Genomic DNA, 16,005 nt, shown 5'->3' on the forward strand with positions numbered 1-16,005 from the left:
TTCTCACCTCCTCCCTATTGGGCTGACCTTGACTTGAAGGGGATCAGGAGTGTTTTTATTCTTCTCAGCGACCTTGAAAACTATAGATTAGACCTTCTGAGTGTCTTTGAAAACTATGGATTAGACACAAATATCTGTCGTTTTGGTTATTTTTGCAAGTCACCCACTTCTTCTCCTCCCTCACCCCCTCCTTATTGGGGTAAGCTTGGAGTTAAAGGGCATTGGGAGTGTGCTATTCATCTTAGCGACCTCAAAAACTGTGGATTATTCACTAATATTTTTCACTAATTTTTACATTTCATCCCCCTCCCAAATACACCTCCTTTGGTGCCAATGATGTTTTACCCACACAGTGTTCTTTCCCAGATGTTAAGTCATATGTATACCAAGTTTGGTTTAAATTGCTCAGTGCATTTCAAAATGTATGTGGCACACACACACACATATCTACATTTATATATACAGGTTAATACCCTGATTTCTGAAGACAAATCTGTAAACATTTTTGATTTGGGCGACTTTCAGCAAAGTTCTATTAGTTCCACTGGGTGTGATTTTGCCTCAGTTAGATGATCTCTTTGTGAAGGGATGCTTCCCTAAATGAACTGTCAGGCAATCTTGTTCACTGATCCTGTCTTGGTAGTTTTCTCTGGAATGTCATGATTTGAAATGTAGGATAAAGTCACATTTAAATATATACATAGGATAGGTTTTAGTATTTATTTTAGATCTCAGGTAGCTTCATAGACCTACAATCAAGCTCTATTATTTCTCAGTTGAAACGAGACTTGAGTCGCAGAGTTTGCTCAGTTCTAACAGTGGGACTGGGAATTTGATTACTAATAAACTGAGACGTCTGCTTGGTGGTCATAGATGCCAATAAACTTGCAGACACTTTCGCCTTGCTTCGAGGGAAGTATCCGTTAGCAATGGACTGAGTGTGATGTCAAAAGCATGGCGAATTATTATGTCAGTTTCTTATCATTTTAATGCATACCAGCAGCAGCACTCTTTTATTTAGACTAAAAAATCATACTGAACTCAGCAATTCAGTTACATATTTATGTCTTTTGTATATGTACGCAGATATATTAGTAGCGTTGTCATAGTTATATGTATATTTACCTGTACATATAGTAAGACAATACTGAAAAAATAAACGATTGCATAATGATTTTGTAAAGAATAGTGCATTTTTAGGAATCGACTAATGTGCAGGCTTTTACTTCTTGCAAAACATGTGCAAGTCAATCGTTAGTGATTTAAAAAAAAAACATGAAATATTTTACTGTCAGAAAGCTACTATGGGATTCAAAGCAAACAGAACGCTGTTTTTCGGCAATAATTTTTTTTATAAAAGTATCAGATGAAGGTGAAAGTTGGCAAGTGTACAATTTTTGCAATTATTATTTTGTACCTCAAAGTTGGCGAGTGTATATTCTATAACTCTACCTAATTTTTACAATTATTATTTTGTATCTAAGTTGAATAACTCTGGTACTTAGAGTAAAAGCCAATTTCCTATGCCAGAGCCATCAAAATAGCAGGTCAGGGTTTTGAGCCCAACAGTGACGATAACCTATGACGTCGTGAGGCTCCACCCGCAGTGAAGAGAAGTTTTCGTATGAGGAAAACGTCTTTTCACTATGGCTGGCCGATGACATAGTCATTCATTGATATTAGTACCCATCCGACGCTTCAGCGATATCAGTAATAACGAGCAGGAGTTCTCATCGGCCCTTTGATTACATTATCATTCTCAATAATTTGATTATAATTAATTATTTCTATTATGTGGGAGTTTCATCGCAACCTCCACAACAGCTGTTGGGACCAAGGCCAAGAGAGACCAAGAGAGACAAGGTCTACCCAATTGGATGGGGTCGACTCCCACCTAGGGTAAATTCGTAGGCGATAACGTATCTTCGGAGGTGCTACCTGCTCATCGCGTTAATTCACCTACTGACAAAACTCCGCCTACATGTGGGATTTGGGGGGAAGTGAGCAGTCCTGTTGGGACTAAGTTGTTAGCCTGGAATTCTATTATTTTCTTGATATTCTCATTGTTTCTCCTTCACATTCAAGGAATGTAATTTATTCACATTATGAACCTGTCTATAGCTCATTTGTTAGATCTACATCTATTCAGGGCGGGTATACAAAAACAGTTATGCTTCTCATGGGCGTCCGCAGAAAAAAATTCAGGGCGGGGGGAGAAAAAAAAAAAAAAGTTTCCCCAAGTGCTTAGATGCAAAATAGCGTTTTTTTTTTTTTTTTTTTTTTTTTTTTTTTTTTAACGTTTTTTTTTTTTTTTTTTTTTTTTTTTTTTTTTTTTTTTTTTTTTTTTTTTATCTAACACAGTAGCTCAATTACATTATCTCCAGTGGAAAATTTTGATGATTTTTTTTTTCGGAAAATTATTTAACAATTAATATACGTGAATTACGCCGAAAAAATTCTTTTCGAGTTTATATGTTTCACAAATCACAAGAGTGACAAGACAGACAGAACACACATTAGTTTTCCAGGAAAACGTATGATAATGGCCCCCAGAGTCACGAGAAACCGCGAGAAATTGCGATATTTTGTTTACAACCTGCTCGGGAAGTTTGGTGAGAAAGTTATTGTTTTTTTGCAACAATAGAAACTTGAATAATAGAAAACTGAATAAACAGGTGAGTAATGTTCATGGTGTTTTATTTAATTTGCATTATTCATGTAATTTTTTTTTATTCATTTTGTATTTTCCATGCATTTTTTCTTATCCAGAAATTCCAGGGAGCGGGGACCAAATACTCCCTCTTGCTTCCCCCTGCGGACGCCCATGATGCTTCTTCTTTTACCTCAGGTTTCGACACTATAGCCTTCTATTTGCTGCAGCAAGAGGTGAGTGTTGCCAAGTAACTATTACCCATTATAGAAATAATTACCTGTTCAGGCTGTAGTAAATCTTGCCACAGGTCTTCTAGCTGGTATTCGAAGCAGTTTGGCAACCACGGGGAGAATTCCTTAACCTACTGTCCATTATCGAATTTGGTGAAGCCTACACTGTGTTAGTGACTTACTGCCTATCTGGTGGATGGGCGGAGCCTCATGCTGTCATATTATTTTTACGTAATAAATGGTTTTTTAATCATTTTCAGTGATTTTCTTGGTTTCGGCTTCGGCGACTTCATTTTACTCTATAAATATCACAACTATCGAACTTAGGTACTAATAATACTTGCAAAAATTAGGTACGGTTATAAAATGTACACTTCCCAACTTTCACCTTTTTCTGATGCTTTGATAAAAAGTTATTGCCGAAAAACAGCGTTCCATCTGCTTTGAATCCTTTAGTAGGCTTCTTTTGTCAGTGGTGGTGCTTCAGATCTTTTGTTCCTGCCGTTGTTGGAACTACAATATTCTCCCGCTCAAGGGTTAGTGGCTCATAGAATCTGTCTGTAAGGCTGAATTGCTCGAAGCGGTGGCTTTCTTTTACCAACAATAGTACCATAATCATTATTCATATTATCGTTAGAAGGCATCTTGTTCGGTTGTCTTCTAAAGGGTTCAGCATGATATCTAGTATAACATTCAACTCTGAATTAGTGCGCGCTGCTTGCCATGCACACCTTTCCTCTGCACCTGTTCAGGTGCCGTGATTTCCCACTAATGGCCTGGCACCAGATTAGGTCTTTAGTTCTCTTCACTAACATCAGTGTACCACTCACTTTGTCTATCTAATTTGTATTACAGCTCACATGTGGGTACATATAAGTTACTCTCTCATAAGAGGAAACACCTCTTGCGCCATACAGTAATATAACACTAGTTAAATGAGCCATGTAGATAAACCCTTAAAATATGATGCCTGAGAATCAATATTGGCATATCGGAGTCTTATGCGCATATTCATGAACTATGAAACTCTCGCTCTGTTTCCCTCACCTTCAAATTCCATTTTTCCTTTTGTCGCCATTCTTCGGATTATTTTTATATGAAGTAAAGCTCGACAACCCTCTCATTATCACGACTGCCATTCTTGTCTGAATCGCAATACATATCAATAAACATATTATATGCAATGCATTTTGAATAACTTAGCAGCCTAAATGGCATAACCTCGCTTTAAAAGTAGTCTTCTCCTTTCTTCCAGCCATCTTCTTCATCATCATCATCATCATCATCCCTCGTCCTGCTGACTGATGATATTCAGTATCAGATTAATTAGAATATTTCTGCTTCAAGTGCTGCCATAAGGCATGTTCCCTCTCCTCCTTGGCTCCTCCGCTATTTTAGCACTGCTTACATATATATATATATATATATATATATATATATATATCTATCTATATATATATATCTATATATCTATATATATATATATATATATATATATATATATATATATATATATGATATATATAGATGATATATATAGATATATATATATATATATATATATATATATATATATATATATGTATCTATATATATCTGTATTTATCTATATATATGTGTGATATATATACGTATATATACACAGTATGTATAGCGCGTCTTCATTCTCATAACGAAGAACATCATTGTCATCCTTCACATTCCCCTTTCTACCATTTCATTCTACCCTTTCTCAAGCATTATTATAATTTTCTTTATTTTCCTTTTATTCCCAGGTATTAACAATATGATCATCTTTATTATCATGACTAATTTATCTTGATTCTCATCAGCACTGAAATGATCAATCACTGCCTCACAGCTCTTACTGTCATCTGATGATCGATCATTCGTCACTTTGCCCACCATCTTGGCGTTTCACCTTTATGTAACCTGTTTTCCCTTTCCTGTTATGATCCTATGCTCTATTTTCCTACTCCTCCCATCACCATTATATAGAATATATTCCAAGTCCTCCTCCCGTGATAGCCCTCTACTTCTCTTCTTCCTGTCATTCGTTATGTAACCTTTAGTGGCTCCTTTTCCTGCCAGCCATCACACTCACTCTATTTCGCCTCGTCTTGTCTCATCTCGTCTCGTCTTTCTCCTTTGGTCACCACCACCTTTCATGTCTCCCCTTTCTGTTATTTCCTTCAACTTCGGCTCTTCATATCGTTGCCTACTTCTCCTCTTCCTGCCATCGGAATGTTTTTCTTTTTCTCACCATTCTGTATTTCTCTTCTTCCTATCATCACCCTACCTTTTCTTCTTTTGTAATCAACTGTACTTCTCTTATTAGAATCCTCCTCTATTTCGCCACTTCCTGTCATCATGTTCTTTTACTCCGATTTTTGTCATCCTCCTTTATTACTCTTTATGTTATCATCCTCTATTTCTCCCCTTTCTGCCACTACCATTTATTTCTTCGTCTTGTCATCAACCTGTAGTCTCCTCTTCACAGAATAATCCTCCAATTCAACCCTTTCTACCATCACTCTGTTTCTTCTCTTCCGGTCATCACAATTTTCTCTTTTTCTCATCATTCTCTATTTCTCCTCATTGCCTTCTGGTATCCTTTTTTATGATCACGCTTTTCTTCTGTTCTTCCTAGAGTCATACTGTTTTCACCTATTCATACCATCACTCAATATTTCCCCTCTTCCTGTTATCACCATCTCTTGTTCAACTTTTTATCATCATCCTTTGACCTCTGTTTCTCTCTGCGCTATCGTTATCCTCTATTTTACATTGATTTCTGGCATAACCATCTATTTCTCTTTTTCCTGTCAGCCTCCATTTCTCCTCTTTCTGTCATTACTTTCATTTTTCTCTTCCTAAAATCATCCTCCATTTCCCATCTTCCTAGAATCATTTATTACACCTCTTTCTACCATCACTTTATGTTCCTCCTACTGCTTTCATCTTCTTCATTTCTCTTATGCTCGTCATTATTCTCACAGTTTCCTCTCCACGTGATCACCCTCTATTTCTTCTCCTCCTGTCATGATGCTCTAATGCTCCTCTTCATGAAATAATCCTCTATGGTTTTCTTCCTATCATCACTTTCGAGTTTTCCTCTTCCTCCTACCACCCTTTATTGCTCCTCTTCCTCTTCTCACTCTGCTGCTTATTCTCCTCATCCCCTGCACCTCCCCTTCATTAAGGACTTTTTCATTACCATCAATTTCTCCTCTTCCTTCTCGACCCTTTTTTTTCTCTCTTTATTATCACCCTCTTCTCAGCTTGCTGCCATCACTCTCTATAACTCCTTTTCCTGAATTATCTTCTAATTTCTCTAATCCTTTCATGGCTCTTTATTTCTCCTAGTTCTTGCATCACCATCTTTTTCCTTCTTTTAGCCACCACCTTCTATTTCTCTTTTACCTGTCATCTCCCTCATTCTTCTCTTACTATCATCCCCTTTGTTTCCCATCCTATCATCTCAAATTCTTCTCTTCCAGTTATCACCCTCTGTTTTTTCTCTTTCTGTTCTCACCAACTATTTCTTACCTTTATATTTTTACCCTCTTCTCCTCTCCCTGTTATCTCCCCTCTGTTTCTCTCATTATACCATCACCAACAATTTCCCTCTGTGGCTGCAGTCATTCATCTTGTTCCCTTCATTACTTTCTCTTCCTTAGCGGGGACCCTTTACAAAAGGACAAAATGCCTCGGGCAAAGGGACCTACCGTGCTTTCTCCGACATTATCAGCAGCACAGTGAAGAACAGCCGTTGTTCCAACTTGAGACCGGTGCTCTGTGTTGTTTTTGACAGTAAACGTTGTGAGCAAAGGTGGGAATACTGTCTTGTCTTCGGCGGGACCCACGAACGTAGTTGTTGGTGGCAGAGGACTTGGAAAGTCTGAAAGAATGATAAATTGAATGATATGAGATATGGTTCCATTGACTGAACATCTCATCCTAACAACTGTTCTGCAAAGTAAGAGGAATAAAATAACGTCATAAAACAACACCTGACAGTTTTGATGACAAAGACGCCATCACCTGCATATAAAAGACAAAAGTCGAAGTTTATCAACAATCGAGAATAAAATGAAAGTTGATCAAGACGATGGAAATATAAAGTATACACAAATTAAAACAGAAAAACAATACATTATTCAAAAGCTTATTACTTAAATGACAGGAAAAGAGAGGAACTATGCAAAAACCTACGGGTTCAGAGCGAGAGAAAGTTCAATTAAACATCCTGGTTTAATGAGTAAGACCAAGATTTAAAATATATTGTAGATATGGCAGAGAGAGAGAGAGAGAGAGAGAGAGAGAGAGAGAGAGCGAGGGAGTGGGTAGAAATGAGGCCACCGAGAGAGAAATGATTTCTTCGGATGCTTTACCAAATTAGCATCTCAACAACGATGGTCATGGAAGAAAAAAAAAGTAATAGCCAAAGAAGGTAGGAATACATTTTGATTAATAGATAAGTTTTATAAAACACACCTAATGCAAATAATACAAATCTAGAATACTTTATTCAGTAGCTTCATAAAATCCATCTTCGTAAACAATAAAATACTCCTATGCATATCATAACCAGTTCCGCAAAAGAGCTGCGAAAACATCACAGGGTTATTAATAAAAAATTTCTCCAAATATCCTGGAGAGGGAATGAATGCCTTTTACTCTTGGGTCTTAGCGAGGACGCGCATTAAGTCTGACCGACTGGCGCATTGCACAAGAGCAAAGGCCTCGGATTTCAGTGGTCCGAGCAATCAAGGCAGGATTTTGGGGTTCCCCGCATTAAACGAGACAAGACGAGTCATAAGTCAGGCGTGGAAAAGCGGTTTCCCATCTCCTTGGCGTTCGCTCTTCTACAACTCCTTTGGACTTTGATGTGGAAACATTAATTTTTCTAATGACGACCAAAGCTTTCTAGAATTGTTTTTTCAGTAGAAGGAAATATGTCTGTCTCTGGAATACCAGATCCTCTAATAATACAATTGAGAGAGAGAGAGAGAGAGAGAGAGAGAGAGAGAGAGAGAGAGAGAGAGATTCCTCATTGCAGTGTAAGGCAAATAAGGATGCTCAGTGATGCTCAAAATTATTTAAAATAAACTTCAAGAAGTTAGATTTCGCTGTTCTGTTTATTCAAGAGCCTTGGAACTGCGCCTGTGCACCTTTCGGATTACACCGTCATGACGTTTTTGCCTCCTCTATGAAACTCATAACAAGAAAACCATCATCCACCCCGATGAGAGAGAAAGTGAGAGGAAAAGACAGGAAAGCAACTTGTATCAGGAATAGTGGAAGAACGATAGATAGTTATTGGATGTCTGCGCTTTCATGAAAGAGAGATAAATGAGACACAGGGGTGGCTGTGTGAAAATTATCAATCTGTTCTGTTTATCGAGAATGTGGTGTGTTGTGTGTGTGTGAGAGAGAGAGAGAGGAGAATGAGAGAGATAGAGACACAGAGGGAACTGTGAAAATTATCATCCTGTTCTGTTATGAGAATGTGTGTGTGTGTGTGTGTGTGTGTGGAGAGAGAGAGAGAGAGAGAGAGAGAGAGAGAGAGAGAGAGAGAGATAAAGGCATACTATTCCAGCAAACGAGATGATCCTGCGCCAATTACAGGTTGATTAAGAGTTCATAAAAATAACGTCATACCCCATGGGCATTATATACGTATACGTACTATATATATTATGGTGTAACACTAGTTTATACAAATATTTTGAGAAATGAAAGAAAAGGTCATTCTGAACAGAAAATGTTTTATAGACATGCATTATAAGGCTTCGTTTATCGGTGAGGCGAATGTTTAAAATAACCGGTATCCCTTAACGCTGCCCTCGGCCAACATAGCATACACGATGTCTGAGTAGTCAGGGATAAGGGGGTTGGAGGGGTGGGGTTGATGAAGCGCATTAGGCAATTGGATTGTGAGTCTTTTGATTATGAGTTTTTTTTTTATCGCAGGCTTTTGAAAAATGTAACATTTCAGTCCCTTCAATTACTAAATCACCTGTGAGCAGACTTCACTGTAATCTAATTTTAAAGATTAGCTTTACCTATGAAGAAAGTAGTGTAAGTGTCTCGGAATTGTTGAATCAGGAGTCAGGACTAGGCCTATGCTGAATGAGTGATGACAACAATAGTGATGACAAGGGAATGTAGGTAGGGAGGCTACTGCACTTTGAACATCGTCAGCTTTTTTACCTCTTTCGCTTACTGCATGAATATACGTAGTACCTTTTTCAGGAAAGACTGAAGCAAGAGAATTTTCCATAATGTTCTCATTCTTTTTCATCTGATAGAGATGAAAGCATTTTCTTAAGTGTGTTTTTCCCTTTGACTGGTTTATGATGAATACTTCTGATGGAGAACGAGAGATGTTTGAAAATACGTTTTAAATCTTTGAGCGGTGTTTAATGAATAGGCCTATCTTTGATGGAAAGGAGATTCCATTCAGCTTCCTTTTCTTTCCTTTATTGGATTCCAGTGCATACCATTGACGGAGAGGGAGCAGGTTTCAATGGTACTTGCATTTTTCCCTTTGTTCGTTATCTAAAGAATATATTTGATTTGAAAGAATTTTATTCACATCGCATTGGCCTAATCGCCGATTTCCTTTTGTAATGACAGTGGAATTCATTGTCTCAGATAAACACCATATCTGCATATTCCACATTACTGCAACAGTAAGGTGTTGTCTCCAGTTTCTTGCTCACAAAATATATATACTTGGCCATCTAATGTTAGGTTATTTTTAAAATTTGCCTCACAGAGTAATGAAACCTTAAAATGCATATGCCTATAGAACCTGCTCAGAATGGCCTTTTCTCTAATTTCTCGAAATATTAGCATAAACTCGTTTTACACCTATATATATATAATATATATATATATATATATATATATATATATATTTAGGTATATATATAAATATATATATATATATATATATATATATATATATATATCTAATTATATATTGCTACTGTCAAAATACATATATCCCCTCTTTGACTGTATAAAATGTTATGTAGAATTGTGCAACCTTTTTTCAGATTCCTTAGATAGCTTAGAGATAGGATGTTTTAAATGTGTGTTCAGATTTCTGCATTACATATTGTAAAAGAATATATAATGTAGAATGTAGAAAGAGAGAGATTTACTTTGTCCGTTCAAAGCTAGAGTTGTTTTTCAAAATCTGTTAACACATTTGAAAAGAGAGCTCGAGTCTTCGTTGTGTTTTGGGATTCTGTCATCACGTATGATAAGGGCCTTCTGCTTCGATCGATCGAGTCGAGTACGTGTCTTTTTTTGAACAGACAGGTCTTGTACGTGTATGTCTTTGCCGAGTGCCACGTGCACATTTCACATTTCTTTGTAAAGTTGCGTAAGATTTCGAAGCTTCTAGAAAGAATTGTTGCCCAAAATGTTTTGTGTCGTCTCCCCTGTCCAGCTTCCATAAGGGAGAAGTTATTCATTGCATCTTAGATACTCGAAGCGTTCACATCTCTCTCTCTCTCTCTCTCTCTCTCTCTCTCTCTCTCCATCGCATAGCACTTTTAATTTTAAAGTAACGTAACGATTTCGTACTTATTGAATGGTCACTCGTAACTTGTAAATTTCAGATTTGATATTTCTTAGAGTTTATTTAGTGTTATATAGTGTTTTTTTGTGGAATCTGAACAAATATTGTTGTGTAACGGCACCTGGTTTTGTGAAAGTGTGAAACAAGCTGCAGCAAGAGAAAGAAAGAAAATGGTATACCAAAAAGGTAAAGTGTGTTATATTTTTATTAGTTGCAACTAATAACTTAGGAACAGTGGTTAGGTAAAACCTAATAACTGATGGCTACAAAGGTTTGGTAAAAACTGATAACTAATAGTTACAATGTTTTGAGTGAAAAGATTTACACTTTTACACATTGCAAATTTTTGTGTTTTGTGTTTACTCATTTGAAGTGATTTTTATGCTTTGTGCATTTGTCCATTTTCTTATTGAAGTGTGCCTTTTTATTTTATATTCTGTGTGATTAATACTTTTTGAAATTTTGGTATATTCCACATTTTTCTGTATTTTCATTTGCATTCACAATTTAATTAACTTAGTTATTTTTATTGCTTAATCATTGCACATTTAATTAAATTTAACACTTGTGAATTAATTTGCATTTACTTAGAATTCTTTTCAGGTTTTATTATTGTTTAGCACTTGTGAATTAATTTTCAAATTTCAATTATTGCCTAACCTTTTGAATTTTGATTGAATTAATTTTCTTGAATTTTGTGATAAATTAATTTTGATTTAATTTTACTTAATTTGATTCAAGAATAAATTAAACTTTACTTTGTTTTCAAGTAACAGTAATTTTCCCTGATATTGTGAATTTCACTTATAAATTTTGAGTTTAATAATAAATTTTTGTATTTAAAATTTTTATAAGTGTTTTCATTTCTAACCAGTATATTTGCATATGATTATGTTGATGTTAGGTAGAAACATAGAGTGGTAATTGATCTGTTTTCCTTCAATTAACTTGAAGTGACTTAGAACCAGGGAAGTACTTAGACTTCTGAAATCAGGGAAATACTGAGACTTTTAAAGTTGTTGATGGAGTGATGCCCTTTGATTAATTTAATTACTTACAAGATTACCTCACACCTGTTTTGATGAACTTAGTCTGATTTTCTGCAATACTGGTAAGTATTTGCCTTTAGATTATTCAGTCGTTTAGTACCTGTGATGAGGGTTCAGGTATCTGGCTTTTGTGAGGTATCAATTAATGAATGGTAAGTGCAGTAACCAGATCATTGGACACTTTCCCCCCAAGTAATTAATGGTGCCCAGAGACCCGGAAAGCAGATTTCATTACTGGTGGTGTTAGGGATATATTTTGTTAGGAGAGTGACCATATAGTTTTTGTTTTGCATTTATTGTATTGAATTTTAAGTTGATAACTTAGAGGAAAATGGCTCAGTTCAAAGTTGAGGAATTTTTATCAGCCCCTTCCATCCAAGTTTTATCTGAAACCACTCTGACTAAGGCACAGTGGAGTGCTTTAGCAGTGGCATGTGGTGGTTATGTGTCTACTAGTATGGTAAAGGCACAAATAAGATGTATTGCAATGGAATCATTGATAAACTCTGGTAGAATAACTGATGAAGATGAGTTAGAATTGGCTCAAGAGTTGTTGAATGTAGCACGTGCTGATCTTATGAATAAGCAAGCAGAAAAGAAAGAGAAAAATGATGCAGAATTAGAGCTTAGACGCATTGAAGCAGAAGAGAATTTGATCAAGCTGAAAATGCAAGCTGAAAGAGAAAGAATAGACAGGGAAAAACAAGAAAGAAGAGAAAGAGAAGAAGAGAAAGCAGCAGAAGAGGAAAGAGAAAGGATAAAAGAGGAAAGAGAAATTGCAAAATATGAAAGGGAGATGGAATCGATAAGAGCTAGATCCACTTTACCTGTAACACCATCTAACCATAACCAAGGTAATCAAGACCCTGTATTTGATGTAGTAAGAGTACAGAAGTTAATCCCTAAGTTTACTGAAGAAGCTCCAGATGAGTTTTTTGATCACTTTGAGAAAGTGGCTTCAGGTATGGGATGGCCAGAAGATAAATGGTCAGTTTTGCAACAGTGTCTAGATTGGTAAAGGGAGAAGTGCTTATCTAGCCTTAACAGCTGATCAGTGTAAAGACTACAAGGTAATTAAACACAGTGTACTACAAGTTTACCACATGACCCCAGAGTACTACAATGAAAGATTCAGAAATTTAAGAAAAGATGAGAAGGGAACATTCTTAGATTATGTGTACAAAGTGAGAAAGTGTTTCAAACGTTGGTTAGAAGCTGCTAAAGTTAAAACTTTTGATGAGTTAGAAGAGTTACTTGTTCTTGAACAGTATCTTAAGGGAATTCCTGAACATATAAGAGCCTATTTGAGAGAGAGAGAGAGAGGTGAAGAAACTTGACAAAGCTGCTACACTGAGTGAAGATTACAATATAATCAGTAGTAAACGTAATTACAATGTCAAGTACCAGAGTCAACAACGCCCAGGTTTTAAGTCTTATCCAAACAACAGGAACAAATTTAATGGGAAACCTACAAGTGATACTACCGAGAGTACACAAGGTAATACAACTCAGCAAGCTAATGTGAAATCCTCATCCAGTTTTTCAAGACAGTTACAGAAACCTAATGTTGTCTGTTTCAAGTGTGGAAGAGTAGGACACTACAGTCAAGAGTGTTACCGGAATCAACAGCAGTCAAAGCCAGATGGTCAAGTAGTGAAAGGTGACCAGGTGAAACAAACTACGAAGAGCAGTGTGGGAAAGAATCAGACTCCAGAGAAGAATGAAACTAAACAAGCTGAATGTTTAGCAACCAGTAGAAATGTTACCTCAAGCAGTGAGTGGCTTAGCAGTGTGGAGGCTTTTAGCCATATATCTGTTGAGGGTATGCTGTCAACTCAAGAAGGAAGTATGCAGGTACCAGTCAAGATATTACATGATACAGGGTGTAACCATTGGTAGTACGTGGTTCTCACCCTCAGTTGGAGAAGAGTCTCACAGGAGATTCAGTTATTTTGAAGGGTATAGGAGGAGAGAAAGTAACTCCTATATGCTGCTTACACCTGTCATGTGAACTGGTGACAGGGAATGTTGATTTTGCTGTAAAGGACTCACTGGCTGTGGAAGGTGTACATGTTCTGTTGGGGAATGAAGTTGGTGGTGTGCCATTTATTCCTTGTCCTGTAGTGACAGAAAAACCATTGAGAATTAGTCCTACAGTAGAGTTGGAGAAGAATAACCCCCACCTCTTTCCTAGTTGTGTAACTACCAGAAGTATGAAGAGGACTACGACTGCAAGCGAAGAAACTGAGAATTTACACAACCAAGAAGGATCAAGTGAAGGATCTTTATGCTTAGAAGAATTGTTCCAGGGAAGTGAAGTTTCCCATAGTGCGGACAAAGAAGAGATTTCCCATGAAGAAGACAACGACGATGAAGAAGAAGAACCTGATGTTCCTGAAGAGACTTCTAGTAGTCAAAGTGTTACTGAAGACAGTAGTGAAACTACAGTCGCTGAGGTAGCAGATATTGATAATTAAACCTTTGAAGTTGGTCAAGTGACAAGAGAGAAGCTAATGGACTTGCAGAAGAAGGATGCATCATTAACTGATTTGTTCTTCAGAGTTGTTGATCGAGAAGAGATGCAATAAACTCCTACCTGTTATTATTTGAAGGAAGGTTTGCTGATGAGGAAGTATAGACCTACACATATACCAGGAGATGCTGTATGGGGCGAATATCATCAAATTTTGATTCCATATCCATTGAGGAAGCAAGTGGTTGCAGTAGCCCGTGAGTCTGGACATATGGGAATCAGGAAGACTGTGGAGAAGATCATGAAATATTTTTTCTGGCCTGGACTTCACAAAGATGTTAGCAGGTTCTATCGTGAGTGTCATACCTGCCAGATAGCTGGAAAACCAAATGAAACCATCAAGAAAGCGACCCCCCCCCTACAACCTATAGAAGTTAGAGGAGAACCCTTTAGCAAAGTAATTATATAGATATGGCTGGATAGCTGCCGAAGACAAAGAAGGGAAATGAGTATTTGTTAACATTAATGTGTCCTGTGACAAGATATCCAGAGGCAATCCCTGTTAGAAACATATCTGCCAAGATAGTTGCTGAAAAACTTGTGGAGATTTTCTCAAAGTTTGGTATACCAGAAATAGTGCAAAGCGACAGAGGAACAAACTTTACTTCAAAGTTATTCCAGGATGTGATGAATTTGTTAGGAGTGAAACAACATATCCACTGCCTATCATCCAGAGACTCAAGGTGCCTTAGAAAGGTTCCACCAGACATTGAAAAGTATGCAAAGTATTGTTTTGAGTCAGGAAGAGAATGGGATGTTGGTTTACCCTCAATGTTGTTTGAAGTTAGGAGTGCTTATCAAGAAAGTATGGGATGTTCACCTAATAAGATGATTTTTGGAGGAAGTTAGAGGACCGTTGAAGATCCTTGCAGAAAATTGGGAAGAAAATCAAAAGGAAAACCAAGGAGAGTATGTAAAGAACTTAAGGAAAAGGTTGAAAGAGATTAGAAAATTCTCTTTAGAAAACTTGAAAATGAGTCAAGAGAAAATGAAAAGGAGATATGATGCTAAGACTAAGCTAAGAAGTTTTAGTGTTGGTCAACAAGTGTTAGTGTTCTTACCGGTCCAGAGATTTCCCCTCACTAATAAATTTCAAGGTCCTTACAAGATAATTCAGAAGTTGAGTGATAGAGCTTATGTGATTGAAACACCAGAAAGAAGAAGAAGACAAAGGAAGATACATGTGAACCTCTTGAAACCTTATTTCTCAGAAACAAAAACTGAAACTGTGTCAGTAACCCAAACAACTTTATCTACAGAAGACGATGATGGCTACGAATTGGGAGCTGCAAGCAAGATGAATAATTCTTCAATTTTGGAAAATTTGGAGGATAAACTGAAACATCTGAGTGTTGAACAAGGTGAAGACTTAAGTGAAGTAATTACAAGTTTTCCAGAAATTTTTGCAGATGTCCCTAGAGGTACTGATCTGATCAAGCATGAAATAAAGATTCAAGAAGATGGAAGACCTTTCAAGCAAAGAGCCTATCGCTTATCGCCGTATCATCGAGATGTTTTGAATAAGGAAGTTAAGTATTTGCTGCAACATAGATTAGTAGAACCCAGTTCAAGTCACTTCAGTTCTCCATGTGTGTTAGTGAAGAAACCAGATGGTTCATTTAGAATGTGTACTGATTATAGGAAACTGAATTCTATCAGTGTGGCTGATAATTTTCCTTTGCCTCTTATAGATCAGTTACTTGATAATATTGGGCAAGCCAAGTTTGTTTCCAAGATAGACTTGTTGAAAGGATATTATCAAATTCCCTTAGATGAGAATGCCAAGTTGCTGTCAGCTTTTATTACTCCATTTGGACTGTATCAGTATACTGTTCTGCCGTTTGGTCTGATGAATGCACCTGCAACATTTCAACGAGTGATGGATCAACTGCTAGGATCGATAGAAGGAGTAGGTGTATACCTGGATGACATAGTGATTTACT

The 16,005-nt window shown here is 36.8% G+C and overlaps 1 protein-coding gene across 2 annotated transcripts in view; it reads right to left on the minus strand.

The window, feature by feature from the left end:
• LOC135201686 (lachesin-like) overlaps window positions 1-16,005 on the minus strand; it is a 494,533-nt gene that overhangs the window by 184,534 nt on the left and 293,994 nt on the right. For both annotated transcript variants that reach the window (XM_064230822.1, XM_064230821.1), the window contains exon 3: window positions 6,612-6,784. In XM_064230822.1, coding sequence (XP_064086892.1) covers window positions 6,612-6,784 — 173 coding nt within the window. The remainder of the gene's footprint in view (window positions 1-6,611; window positions 6,785-16,005) is intronic.

Source organism: Macrobrachium nipponense, chromosome 28 (genome assembly GCF_015104395.2).
Source record: "Macrobrachium nipponense isolate FS-2020 chromosome 28, ASM1510439v2, whole genome shotgun sequence".
Taxonomy (NCBI): domain Eukaryota; kingdom Metazoa; phylum Arthropoda; class Malacostraca; order Decapoda; family Palaemonidae; genus Macrobrachium; species Macrobrachium nipponense.